This window comes from Brachyistius frenatus, unplaced genomic scaffold (assembly GCF_029030835.1).
Source record: "Brachyistius frenatus isolate BFR_SWC_R1_liver_20210118 unplaced genomic scaffold, ASM2903083v1 Contig_83, whole genome shotgun sequence".
NCBI lineage: Eukaryota > Metazoa > Chordata > Actinopteri > Embiotocidae > Brachyistius > Brachyistius frenatus.
The window spans coordinates 1,434,532-1,448,138 of NW_027210682.1; the positions used below are offsets into that span (position 1 = coordinate 1,434,532).

At 39.8% G+C, this 13,607-nt stretch overlaps 5 protein-coding genes, 1 long non-coding RNA gene and 1 other non-coding gene across 7 annotated transcripts; 4 read left to right on the plus strand and 3 right to left on the minus strand.

Moving 5' to 3' along the window:
- Positions 1-333: 333 nt before the first annotated feature.
- On the minus strand, positions 334-406 carry trnak-uuu (transfer RNA lysine (anticodon UUU)). The gene has a single exon. It is a non-coding gene; the product is annotated as a tRNA-Lys (tRNA).
- Positions 407-933: 527 nt separating this feature from the next.
- Positions 934-3,987, plus strand: LOC138627241 (glutamyl-tRNA(Gln) amidotransferase subunit C, mitochondrial-like). The gene is made up of 5 exons (XM_069709447.1): positions 934-1,271; positions 1,361-1,411; positions 2,351-2,520; positions 2,649-2,752; positions 2,909-3,987. Exons 1-5 carry the CDS (start codon positions 1,074-1,076, stop codon positions 2,968-2,970), a joined length of 585 nt encoding a protein of 194 aa, XP_069565548.1. The 5' UTR covers positions 934-1,073; the 3' UTR covers positions 2,971-3,987.
- Positions 3,988-4,083: 96 nt separating this feature from the next.
- Positions 4,084-5,161, plus strand: LOC138627242 (polyubiquitin-like). Its single transcript, XM_069709448.1, has 2 exons — positions 4,084-4,471; positions 4,573-5,161. Exon 2 carries the CDS (start codon positions 4,585-4,587, stop codon positions 5,050-5,052), a length of 468 nt encoding a protein of 155 aa, XP_069565549.1. The 5' UTR covers positions 4,084-4,471; positions 4,573-4,584; the 3' UTR covers positions 5,053-5,161.
- Positions 5,162-5,378: 217 nt separating this feature from the next.
- On the minus strand, positions 5,379-6,775 carry LOC138627243 (uncharacterized). Its single transcript, XR_011311371.1, has 3 exons — positions 6,615-6,775; positions 6,290-6,503; positions 5,379-5,511 (listed from the first exon to the last, which is right to left on the minus strand). It is a non-coding gene; the product is annotated as an uncharacterized lncRNA (long non-coding RNA).
- A 17-nt stretch (positions 6,776-6,792) lies between these two features.
- LOC138627231 (glutamyl-tRNA(Gln) amidotransferase subunit C, mitochondrial-like) lies at positions 6,793-9,845 on the plus strand. Its single transcript, XM_069709437.1, has 5 exons — positions 6,793-6,803; positions 7,138-7,216; positions 8,153-8,322; positions 8,451-8,554; positions 8,722-9,845. Exons 1-5 carry the CDS (start codon positions 6,793-6,795, stop codon positions 8,781-8,783), a joined length of 426 nt encoding a protein of 141 aa, XP_069565538.1. The 3' UTR covers positions 8,784-9,845.
- Positions 9,846-10,022: 177 nt separating this feature from the next.
- LOC138627234 (polyubiquitin-like) lies at positions 10,023-11,105 on the plus strand. The gene is made up of 2 exons (XM_069709440.1): positions 10,023-10,282; positions 10,386-11,105. Exon 2 carries the CDS (start codon positions 10,398-10,400, stop codon positions 10,863-10,865), a length of 468 nt encoding a protein of 155 aa, XP_069565541.1. The 5' UTR covers positions 10,023-10,282; positions 10,386-10,397; the 3' UTR covers positions 10,866-11,105.
- An 83-nt stretch (positions 11,106-11,188) lies between these two features.
- pxmp2 (peroxisomal membrane protein 2) lies at positions 11,189-13,401 on the minus strand. The gene is made up of 5 exons (XM_069709439.1): positions 13,222-13,401; positions 12,712-12,834; positions 12,347-12,509; positions 11,557-11,676; positions 11,189-11,445 (listed from the first exon to the last, which is right to left on the minus strand). Exons 1-5 carry the CDS (start codon positions 13,329-13,331, stop codon positions 11,377-11,379), a joined length of 585 nt encoding a protein of 194 aa, XP_069565540.1. The 5' UTR covers positions 13,332-13,401; the 3' UTR covers positions 11,189-11,376.
- Positions 13,402-13,607: the final 206 nt, after the last annotated feature.

A 13,607-nucleotide genomic window follows, 5' to 3' on the forward strand; every position in this document is an offset into this window, starting at 1 on the left:
TTCCTGCTTTTAAAAGATGCATGTATTTTCTGAGCTTAACACTGTTCTAGTTGTTTTATTTATTTTTTTACTTTACCCACTTAGTCATTCTAGGCTACCTCTAGTAGTAGTTTTAATTTATCAAAAATATCATTGTGTTAATATGTTTTTGTAAAAGTACAATCCAACAATCTTGTGGCAATATTGATATGGAGATATTAGTCAAAAATACATTCATAGTTTGTTTTGCCAATATCACCCAGCTGTTGTTAATAGGCTAAACGAAGACGTTACAATATTACTATTATGATTGTAAATTACGTACATACTTGATTTGACACAAAAGTGAGTTGTCGCCCGAACAGGGACTTGAACCCTGGACCCTCAGATTAAAAGTCTGATGCTCTACCGACTGAGCTATCCGGGCGCTCGAAGACTCTTTTCAGTCCTAGTCAATAATAAAACTTAGATTCATTTTTTTAAAACGTCGTTGTTATAAATGCTAGTTTGAACAAAACCGACTTCCATTCATATTTCAGCAGTACGCCTGCACCAACGAAAGCGTTTGACACAAATAATGGTTTCACAATATTCACTGTTCGTGTCTTTAATAAAAATTTAAAAAAACGACTTTTTCTTTAACAATATGCTTCAAATTGTATGACAACCTCGCTGTATTTCAACTAAAGTCAATTAGTTCGGTTTCTGTCTGGGATATGAACGATTACGGAAGTGAGTTCTCATTAAACTTCTCCCTTCCCCTCCCTGCCTCGCTCTCCAGGTTTTACTCACCCGCATCCCCGCAGCCTCGCTCTGCTTTTGATTGGCTAGTTGTCGTTACGCTCGTTCTTTGGTTGGTGGAATGGCCAGAGTGACAGCTAGAATATCAGCGTGAGAGCCAATCAGATGCTGATTGAGGGCGGGGCTTCGCTTAAATACCTCTGCGTCAAGCCACAGCTGGTCGCTAGCTGCAGACATGTGTGAAGCTAGCTTAGCCAAAAACTGACCTTCCTGGTGAGAAAAGTCTTTCAAAGATGTGGCCCTTTTCTACATTTCGGACACAGCTTACTAGTTATTGTAGCTAAAAAAAAAAAATGTTAGCGTTTCGCCTCGCTGCCTCGCGCACGTGCCGTGACGTGTCACAGAAAATGTCTCGGTCTTCGCTTAACTTGTCAACAAATGACACGTACTCATTTACAATGGTGGAAAACTTCCACAGAAGAAGCTGCCGCCTGCAAAGCCACATCACAAATGGAATGCGTCTGTACAGCTCTCAACCACATAACCCGAAGGTAAATGAAGTATATCCGCATTCAATTAATCAACAGCCGAGGCAGATTATTGTCGTGCCAGCCTTGTCACCTGATTATCTCTTCTACAGGTACCAAAGGTTCCAACATGGGAACCAGTGCCAGAGGACCAGCTTCCACAGGTAACATCCTCATGACTCGGTGCACGTGGTGACCCAACACGTTGAAATTCATGTCAGATTTGAGATATTTAGATCTGGTTTATAAAATAGTCAGGTGTCCAGACTAAAACACATTTAGCTTGTTGCAATCCTTCCTCCTGTTGGCACTGGTTTTTAAAAGATCCATTTCTAATGCACTGTCCCCGTGATGATGATAAGTGATGGAGGGGGAAATCCCCAGTCCTCACTGCATGGAAAAATGTATCCAGAGGTTTGGTTGTTGCAATCTCCAAGGATATTTGCCAACACACACACGCACACACACACAAAACTAGAATTTGATGTAGAATGTGCTAGAATTTGATGTAGAATGTGCATTGCCCCTCAGAGGATGAGTCAGATGAAAATCTTGATATATTCTTATTGCAGTGGGCAGGAATGACTTTCCTTATTACAGAGCAGCTCAAGGAGCCTCTGACTGAAAACACTCTCCTGTCTGGGATGTGAAGTTTTGTCTATAATGTTGAGCAGTTTGTGCAACATCCTACTCTCAACATTCAACTCTCAGCACACACACAGCCTACTGTCTTTATAAGCTTTTTCAGGTTGTTAGTGTCACTGGATGCAATGCTGCTGTCCCAGCAGATATCTGCAAAGAAAACTGCACTTAAACAACAGACTGATTGCAGATATGAAATATTTTGCTGCACACATTAATAGACCTAAGCCTCCTTAAGAAGTGGCACCTGCACCAACACAAAATCTCAGCAGAGATATCAAAAGAGTAAAGGTCAGACATTGTGAGTCATGACAGCATTTGGTGATAACAAAAACAAACAAAAATCAATGGATTAATAATTTTATTCAGTGATTAGGTACACGCCAAGAAATTTAAAATTCAAGGTGGAAAGAAACTGGCACACAACCAGTTTCTATGTAACACATTACTGATTTTTCCAGCCTGCCCAAATCCCTGCTGACCTGGTGGACAAACTGGAGCGACTGGCCTTGGTTGATTTCCGCACCAAACAGGGACTGTCTTGTTTGGAGAAAGCCGTACGGTTCGCAGATCAGCTTCATGTTGTCGACACGTCAAGAGTTGAACCAATGGATTCCGTGCTGGAGGACAGGTGCGGCCCGGACGGCGAAAAATAGCTCATGAGCCTTTTCATCATCACACCTCAATGAGATGCTCCACTTCAGACTCCTGTGAAGTTTACTGTTTGAACGTGGTTGTGTTTCCTCCGTGCTCATTCAGGGCCTTATACCTGAGGGACGATGCAGTGATGGAAGGTGACTGTGCAGAGGAACTGCTGCAGCTGTCAAAAAACACTGTTGAAGAATATTTTGTGGCGCCGCCAGGTAAGAAAATCCCTGCATGGATTTATTTATAAGGATTAGTGCTGATTTAATGAGACGATAAATTAATCAAATGAAAGATAACTACATTTTTCATCATGTTTATTTTTGGGGGCATTTGCAGGATCACTAACTGATATATTTTTTTTCCTACCACAGGAAATATTCCTCTACCTGAGCGTGAGGAGAGGGCTGCCATGCTGAAACACTCAGAGTTGTGATGCTTGTGAATGTGTGCTTGATATTTATTACTGGGTGTGTCTTTCAATACAAACATTACGTGTCTGGTCTGTTGGGTGAGGCCAAGATAGGAAACCACCTTGGAAAAAGTTATTTCAGGTATCCAGCAGGTTTCACATGTTCTGAAACCAAACAAAATAAAAAGCTTCTCGTCGTAGATTTAACAGGTTTTCAGTTTCATTTAACACTTGATTTTAGTTTTGCTATAATTTTTTTGAAAATGATGAGTCAGTAATACTTTGATAGCCTGTGTAATGAGGAAATTCCAGGTAATGGGAGTGGTTTGTTTTGATTTGGAGTTATGGAAAGTAATTAAGTGCATTTACTTGAGTACTGTACTTGTATACAGTTTTGAGATGCTTTACTTGAGTATTTTTGTTGTATGTCGTTATTACTTTAGCTTCAATACCTGTACAATATCTGAGTGACAATTTATTTTTCAGATCAAGATTTTAATTTTGTAACATTTATTTTTGTAGTTGCAACCTTTTTTCACAGATACGTGGTTTGCATTTACACTAAAGAGTGACACCTCCACCTATAAAGTTCCTGATAGTCTCCAAGTCCAAAAAATGTATATGAATTTTTTTTTTAGCAAATCTTTGTTTTTCTTCTCCACAATTTATCATTTCAGGACCCCTCAGTTTCCCGTGGATCCTTTAAAGGGGACACACTCTTGTATAAAATGTTTAAAACTGGCTTCACCTTGAGGAACTACAGCAGTAAAATACTGCTTATACATTACTGCATCAAATAAAGTTATATGTCAGTCATAGAGCACATTTTTACATGTTTAATGTGATACTTTAAGAACATTTAGTTATTTATGCACTTAGGATTTTGTATACCAACTTTTAATTGAGTATTTTTTTTTGGGGGGGGGGGGGGTCTCAGTACTTCCACCATTGTTGATTTGTTATTTGCATGATGGCCTGTATGTGTTCTCAGTGTATTGTTGTCTACTGCTGTTTAAAAATCCTCATCAATAATCTGCATAATATTTTGTCTTTCTGCTTTGTTTCCATAAACATGATCTTAACAAGCAACTAATAGATTTTGATATGTTTGTCAGTCACTAATCTGATGAAATGATTCGGCCTGTCCTCATTGGAACTAGACTGTCCTGTCTTGAGGTGAGTCGGCTGTAAATGTACTTTTCCATCGAGCTTGTACAGCTGTTTGTCCTCTTCCCCACAAGTCCCATCAACCTGTTCGGTGGTGATTCATGGACAGGCCACGAGACCGCGACAGAAATGACCTAAATTTCAAGCCCTGATTGTATCAATGTTTGGAGAATAGAAACCGAAAGCTGAGAAGGCAGAGAGGGGAAACGAACCCTAAGTGAAGGGGAGGGTGTTGATCAGCTGAGACGTCCTCTATATAAACTGGTGAGCTGAGACTTCAAAAACAGCTGCAACTGAGCATCTTTTTGAACACTTCAAGTTTCCGGAGACTTTTATCGTTTATAAAAAGCACCAACAGGTAAGTGGTTGTCCTCATCAAACCCTGTGATAATTGTTTGAAAGGACTTTTTCCTGTGTGGATGTTTTTAATTTTTATATATATTTTGAACAATATTTCAGATCGTGTGGAACATGGATCTAATCATCACCATGCTCAATGGGAGGCAACAATCACTGAGGGTGCAGCCGCAGGACACGGTTGCCTCTCTGAAGACACGCATCCAAGACGCACTGGGAGTCCCTACTTATAAGCAGAAGCTGGTTTTTGACAACGGGCAGAGGACAACTCTGAGCGACGAGTCCAAGCTGATCTGCTCCTACGGATTACAGTCCGGCTCCCGGGTGTCTCTGCTGGTCACCGAGCCCGCCACCATCCAGGTCTTCCTCCAAAACGAGAAGGGACAGACCAGCACCTATGACATCAAACCCGAAGAGACCGTGAACGACTTCAAGACCAAAGTCCAGCACAGAGAGGGGGTCCAGGTGAGCCAGCAGAGACTCCTTCACGAGAGCCGGGAGATGATGACCGGCGCACTGGCCGACTACAATGTCAAGGAGCACAGCACCATCCAATTGAATTTCCGTCTGAGAGGAGGCTGAGGATACTTTCACATCCAGAAAGTTAATCTGCATTCTTTTATTTACCATTAATTTCGATCAAACAGCCTGATACAAAATGTTTTTATTTATTTATTAGTAATTTTATTTTTTTTAAAAACAATCCATTCCTTGATGAGTAAAGCTGTTTTTAAAATACAGATCTATTAAACACAGCATGTTGTAATTTTGTTTTGATAAATACATGTTTCAAAAAAATAAACGTTAAAGTTATATGTGTCGTCATGTGGTTATTGCTGTGCCTTTTCTCACCTCAGGGGGGCGACTTTTTTTCTTTACTGATCACAACCACAGAAAGGAACAACACAAAGCATTGTATATTTATTAATCCAAAATTCATAACAGACTGTCTCAATCATATAATTCAAGTTTTATTATTAGATCTTGCAAGCCTTTGGCAGCGCTCTGTAAACTTGTATTATAGCACTAAAAAAATAATAACTCACCTCTGGCAAAATCCATCACACAACAATAACACTGTTGTCTGTGTTCTTGGTTGTTTGTATATAACATATATATACTGTACTGTATATACTGTGAATTTTATATTTTTACTGCTATTTTTCTATTATTCTATTATTATCTTATTGCTTCCTGTATGCTGCTGTAGCGAAAAAAAATTCCCCTCGGGGATTAATAAAGTAACTACCTAACCCAGGGGTGTCAAACATACGGCCCGCGGGCCGGACCCGGCCCGCCAGGGGGTCCAGCTCGCCCGCCTATGACTTTGCCAAGTGTGAAAATTACAGAAAGACATGCATTGCATTATGAGAATATGGAGGTTTATGAGTACAAACGTTTTGTGATTATTTTTTTTATTTTTTTTTTTTAATCCATTCAGTAATTGCTTCAGAAACAGCGTAAATGCGACGTCTGCTCCGGAGGGAGAAGCTGCTGCTCGCTTTGTGACCCGTTAACTCTGCAGAGGAGAGCCCAGGCAGATAAACAGTGGGCTGATGTCTGAGTTTTTGCTCTTTATGTTTCTAGTTTATTGTAGAAAGACCTTAAAATAGGGTTTATCATCCAAAAACCTTCACCAATGATTTAAACATAGAGAAATATTGTCGTTATGTATGCGTTATTATGCTATGATTTTACTGTTCTGGCCCACTTGAGATGAAAGTGGGCAGTATGTGGCTCCTTAACTAAAGTGAGTTTGACACCCCTGACCTAACCTAACCTAACCTAACCTAACCTAGCAGCATGTTACCCGTTGTACAGAGTTAATCAGAAGAGCCACTATATGTGAGAAATGATTATGGAGATTAGGAACAGGTTAACAGTAGCACAATAAACAGCCTGCTTGTATCATCTCTGTCCTCTGGCATCCACATTCGTTTTCTGTGAGGAAATCTTCAGAAGCATCATTTCCTCACAGACGCAAGGTAGGCGTACCAAAATAAAGCGATCGTGTTGGCAAACAGCACTCGGAACTGAACACAAAGATACAGGAACACAAAGAGGAGAAATAACCATTACAAGTGGTGTCAGTATGTGACTCATCATTTGTTTTTCTGACAGGATGACAGTGACCTGTGAAATACCTGAACAGGCACAAAGTTGATGTTTATGAACTGGAACGGGGTCCAAACTTTCCAGTTCATCTTCAGAGCAGTCCAGTAACTTTTTCTCATCTTATTCTCAAAGTCTTCCCACCCTTTAGCCTGAAGATGGTTCAGAATGATTATACATCTACAATTGTCTCACATCCTTTGTATAAAAATGTTTATAAGGTGTTAAATGTTGTATTTGATACACAAAGACACGGCAGTAAAAACTACAGTAAATCTCCAGGTCAAAACTGAATCTTCACCAATTTTGCACATTCAAGTTTTCATTAAAGACAAGAAAAAAAATAGACAAATATTTCTGATTCCAGCCTCTAAAACGAGAAGATTTCCCGCTTTTGTTTGTTGAAATATCATTCTAAATATTTTGGGTATTTGGAGTTTTCTTTGAACAAAACAATACATTTAAAGATGTTACGTTTTGATGGGCTTTTTTTCATTCATTTTTTTCATTTCATAGAATAAACGATTAATAAAAAAAAAAAAATGTACATGCCAGCCTTGTCACCTGGTTATCTCTTCTACAGGTACCAAAGGTTCCAACATGGGAACCAGTGCCAGAGGACCAGCTTCCACAGGTAACATCCTCATGACTCGGTGCACGTGGTGACCCAACGCGTTGAAATTCATGTCAGATTTGAGATATTTAGATCTGGTTTATAAAATAGTCAGGTGTCCAGACTAAAACACATTTAGCTTGTTGCAATCCTTCCTCCTGTTGGCACTGGTTTTTAAAAGATCCATTTCTAATGCACTGTCCCCGTGATGATGATAAGTGATGGAGGGGGAAATCCCCAGTCCTCACTGCATGGAAAAATGTATCCAGAGGTTTGGTTGTTGCAATCTCCAAGGATATTTGCCAACACACACACACACACACACACAAAACTAGAATTTGATGTAGAATGTGCTAGAATTTGATGTAGAATGTGCATTGCCCCTCAGAGGATGAGTCAGATGAAAATCTTGATATATTCTTATTGCAGTGGGCAGGAATGACTTTCCTTATTACAGAGCAGCTCAAGGAGCCTCTGACTGAAAACACTCTCCTGTCTGGGATGTGAAGTTTTGTCTATAATGTTGAGCAGTTTGTGCAACATCCTACTCTCAACATTCAACTCTCAGCACACACACAGCCTACTGTCTTTATAAGCTTTTTCAGGTTGTTAGTGTCACTGGATGCGATGCTGCTGTCCCAGCAGATATCTGCAAAGAAAACTGCACTTAAACAACAGACTGATTGCAGATATGAAATATTTTGCTGCACACATTAATAGACCTAAGCCTCCTTAAGAAGTGGCACCTGCACCAACACAAAATCTCAGCAGAGATATCAAAAGAGTAAAGGTCAGACATTGTGAGTCATGACAGCATTTGGTGATAACAAAAAAAAAAAATCAATGGATTAATTATTTTATTCAGTGATTAGGTACACGCCAAGAAATTTAAAATTCAAGGTGGAAAGAAGCTGGCACACAACCAGTTTCTATGTAACACATTACTGATTTTTCCAGCCTGCCCAAATCCCTGCTGACCTGGTGGACAAACTGGAGCGACTGGCCTTGGTTGATTTCCGCACCAAACAGGGACTGTCTTGTTTGGAGAAAGCCGTACGGTTCGCAGATCAGCTTCATGTTGTCGACACGTCAAGAGTTGAACCAATGGATTCCGTGCTGGAGGACAGGTGCGGCCCGGACGGCGAAAAATAGCTCATGAGCCTTTTCATCATCACACCTCAATGAGATGCTCCACTTCAGACTCCTGTGAAGTTTACTGTTTGAACGTGGTTGTGTTTCCTCCGTGCTCATTCAGGGCCTTATACCTGAGGGACGATGCAGTGATGGAAGGTGACTGTGCAGAGGAACTGCTGCAGCTGTCAAAAAACACTGTTGAAGAATATTTTGTGGCGCCGCCAGGTAAGAAAATCCCTGCATGGATTTATTTATAAGGATTAGTGCTGATTTAATGAGACGATAAATTAATCAAATGAAAGATAACTACATTTTTCATCATGTTTATTTTTGGGGGCATTTGCAGGATCACTAACTGATTTTTTTTTTTTTTTAATTTTTTCCTACCACAGGAAATCTTCCTCTACCTAAGCGTGAGGAGAGGGCTGCCATGCTGAAACACTCAGAGTTGTGATGCTTGTGAATGTGTGCTTGATATTTATTACTGGGTGTGTCTTTCAATACAAACATTACGTGTCTGGTCTGTTGGGTGAGGCCAAGATAGGAAACCACCTTGGAAAAAGTTATTTCAGGTATCCAGCAGGTTTCACATGTTCTGAAACCAAACAAAATAAAAAGCTTCTCGTCATAGATTTAACAGGTTTTCAGTTTCATTTAACACTTGATTTTAGTTTCGCTATCATTTTTTGAAAATGATGAGTCAGTAATACTTTGATAGCCTGTGTAATGAGGAAATTCCAGGTAATGGGAGTGGTTTGTTTTGATTTGGAGTTATGGAAAGTAATTAAGTGCATTTACTTGAGTACTGTACTTGTATACAGTTTTGAGATGCTTTACTTGAGTATTTTAGTTGTACATCGTTATACTTTAGCTTCAATACCTGTACAATATCTGAGTGACAATTTATTTTTCAGATCAAGATTTTAATTTTGTAACATTTATTTTTGTAGTTGCAACCTTTTTTCACAGATACGTGGTTTGCATTTCCACTAAAGAGTGACACCTCCACCTCTAAAGTTCCTGATAGTCTCCAAGTCCAAAAAATGTATATGAATTTTTTTTAGCAAATCTTTGTTTTTCTTCTCCACCATTTATCATTTCAGGACCCCTCAGTTTCCCGGGGATCCTTTAAAGGGGACACACTCTTGTATAAAATGTTTAAAACTGGCTTCACCTTGAGGAACTACAGCAGTAAAATACTGCTTATACATTACTGCATCAAATAAAGTTATATGTCAGTCATAGAGCACATTTTTACATGTTTAATGTGATACTTTAAGAACATTTAGTTATTTATGCACTTAGGATTTTGTATACCAACTTTTAATTGAGTATTTTTTTTTTGGGGGGGGGGGGGATCTCAGTACTTCCACCATTGTTGATTTGTTATTTGCATGATGGCCTGTATGTGTTCTCAGTGTATTGTTGTCTACTGCTGTTTAAAAATCCTCATCAATAATCTGCATAATATTTTGTCTTTCTGCTTTGTTTCCATAAACATGATCTTAACAAGCAACTAATAGATTTTGATATGTTTGTCAGTCACTAATCTGATGAAATGATTCGGCCTGTCCTCATTGGAACTAGACTGTCCTGTCTTGAGGTGAGTCGGCTGTAAATGTACTTTTCCATCGAGCTTGTACAGCTGTTTGTCCTCTTCCCCACAAGTCCCATCAACCTGTTCCGGTGGTGATTCATGGACAGGCCACGAGACCGCGACAGAAATGACCTAAATTTCAAGCCCTGATTGTATCAATGTTTGGAGAATAGAAACCGAAAGCTGAGAAGGCAGAGAGGGAAAACGAACCCTACGTGAAGGGGAGGGTGTTGATCAGCTGAGACGTCCTCTATATAAACTGGTGAGCTGAGACTTCGAAAACAGCTGCAACTGAACATCTTTTTGAACACTTCAAGTTTCCGGAGACTTTTATCGTTTATAAAAAGCACCAACAGGTAAGTGGTTGTCCTCATCAAACCCTGTGATAATTGTTTGAAAGGACTTTTTCCTGTGTGGATGTTTTTTATTTTTATATATATATTTTGAACAATATTTCAGATCGTGTGGAACATGGATCTAATCATCACCATGCTCAATGGGAGGCAACAATCACTGAGGGTGCAGCCGCAGGACACGGTTGCCTCTCTGAAGACACGCATCCAAGACGCACTGGGAGTCCCTACTTATAAGCAGAAGCTGGTTTTTGACAACGGGCAGAGGACAACTCTGAGCGACGAGTCCAAGCTGATCTGCTCCTACGGATTACAGTCCGGCTCCCGGGTGTCTCTGCTGGTCACCGAGCCCGCCACCATCCAGGTCTTCCTCCAAAACGAGAAGGGACAGACCAGCACCTATGACATCAAACCCGAAGAGACCGTGAACGACTTCAAGACCAAAGTCCAGCACAGAGAGGGGGTCCAGGTGAGCCAGCAGAGACTCCTTCACGAGAGCCGGGAGATGATGACCGGCGCACTGGCCGACTACAATGTCAAGGAGCACAGCACCATCCAATTGAATTTCCGTCTGAGAGGAGGCTGAGGACACTTTCACATCCAGAAAGTTAATCTGCATTCTTTTATTTACCATTAATTTTGATCAAACAGCTTGATACAGAATGTTTTATTTATTTATTTATTAGTATTTTTATTTTAAAAAACAATACATTCCTTGATGAGTGAAGCTGTTTTTGAAATACAGATATATTAAACACAGCATGTTGTCATTTTGTTTTGATAAACACATGTTTCAAAAAAATAAACGTTCCAATGGTTAAAGTTATGTGTGTCGTCATGTGTTTATTACTGTGCCTTTTCTCACCTCAGGGGGGCGATACAGATCACAACCACAAAAGGAACAACACAAAGCATTGTATATTTATTAATCCAAAATTCATAACAGACTGTCTCAATCATATAATTCAAGTTTATGAAAAAATAAATGATTATGGAGATTAGGAACAGGTTAACAGCAGCACAATAAACAGCCTGCTTGTATCATCTCTGTCCTCTGGCATCCACATTCGTTTTCTGTGAGGAAATCTTCAGAAGCATCATTTCCTCACAGACGCAAGGTAGGCGTACCAAAATAAAGCGATCGTGTTGGCAAACAGCACTCGGAACTGAACACAAAGATACAGGAACACAAAGAGGAGAAATAACCATTACAAGTGGTGTCAGTATGTGACTCATCATTTGTTTTTCTGACAGGATGACAGTGACCTGTGAAATACCTGAACAGGCACAAAGTTGATGTTTATGAACTGGAACGGGGTCCAAACTTTCCAGTTCATCTTCAGAGCAGTCCAGTAACTTTTTCTCATCTTATTCTCAAAGTCTTCCCACCCTTTAGCCTGAAGATGGTTCAGAATGATTATACATCTACAATTGTCTCACATCCTTTGTATAAAAATGTATTTGGAGTTTTCATTGAACAAAACAATACATTTGAAGATGTCACGTTTTGATGGGCTTTTTTTATAAATTATTTTTTTTATTTTATAGAATAGACGATTAATAAAAAAAAACACCAAAAAAAACAGTTTAATCTGAAATAAAAACCAGCATTATTTATAGCCCTTATGTCAAACTGCATGATGGGAAGAGTGTCATTCAACATATTGAGTATAGGTTATATTATAGTACCAGGCAGATGTTTGGACACACCATTGATGATGAGGCTGGTGTTTACTACAAGAAATCTAAAAATTAAAACACATTTTTGCTTTAGTTACACTTTTTTCTACTTTCGACAAAACTCCATGTATAAGTTTCATAGATTTGATGTCGCAGCGTTGTTCTACAAAGTAGGAAACAGTAAAGTTAAAGCAATGAGTGAATGAGTCGGTGTGCTCAAACTTTTAACTGGTATTATTGGGGCTAAATATTAGGATGCTTTAGCCTCTGCTGCAGGAACTTTGACCTTTATTTTCTTTAAAAATCTTGTCTCCCCCCATTTTGCAAATTGCTGGTGTTCACCTTTATTGAGATAATTTAGAGGGGCAGTTTTGTGAGATTACCCACCTCCAGGATGTTCATAACAAAGTAGAAAAGGAGCAGAAAGCCTGGGGCAAAGATGAGCCGATCCAGAAGCAGCCGTTTGACTATACAGTACGGGTCTGTGGTGGGCATCCACACCTCCATCAGCTGGTAAAAGATATGGCTCACAGGTCCTGTAATAAACAACCTGCAACAGGCAACAAGGCATAATATAGCATATTATATTACATACATTAGTAAATACATAAGTACCTGGTTGAGCCAACAGCTCACATGTAAGGTGGAGATCAATTTTAATATACAAAGACTATAACAGGGAGTAGTTTGTCCTGTCTATAGATACTATCACTGAGAGTAATTATGTTGAGCCTTTTTACATAAAATCTCACCCATAAATGGCATAGCGTGTTGCTCCGGCCAACTCGATCTCGTTGACCAAGCCTCCATTTTTGGTCCTTTTTCTTGCCTCCAAAATCTGAGACAGAACATTTCCTAAAGCTGAAAGGATGCCACTGAAAGTAACACGCACACACACACACACACACACACACACACACACACACACACACACAACTGTGTCAGTATGTAACAGGTGAATTCACATGCAGAGGTTGTCTGGTCACTTTAAAATCAGTGTCATAAACTCGTTAGGGGAGGTCCTGCGGGTACATGCTGATTGGTTAAAACCAGAGCGCTGTGCCTGAAAGCCAGTCTGAGCTCAGTGCAAACAAAGTGATCTAAAAGATGTACATACAACAAACAAACAAACGCAAACTGGTGTAAGTGTAGAAAACAGCGTACTAATCTTAAACCGCATTGGATTAAGTTCCTCAGGCAGTAAGTAAGAATTTATCATTTTTGGGTGTCAAACTGAGGAAACTCGTCAGCAAACTACCGACCTGGTTACAGACTTTGTGAGGATGGGGTATTTCTTCAGAAGAACCAGATACTGCTGCAGGAAACGTAAATGTAAGGACGCATCCCGGATAGGCCGACTCTCCACGGGCATTGTCACTTCTTTAACTGTACAAACATTACCACTCCAAAACTGACAGGGGCGAGTTGGGAAAAGGAACCCACGCCGCGCTTCCTGTCGACGTCACTGCGTCAATGGTGGAGCCGCGCCCCGACGTCGTCCTCAAACGGACGTCATGTTTTTAATCATCAACGTCAAAGAACTTTAAAACACTTACATTTCAAACAGCACAAAAAAAACAAAAAAAAATAAAATAAACGAATTATAGTAATTTAGGTAATAGTAGTTTCCCCAAGAGAAAATTAAATT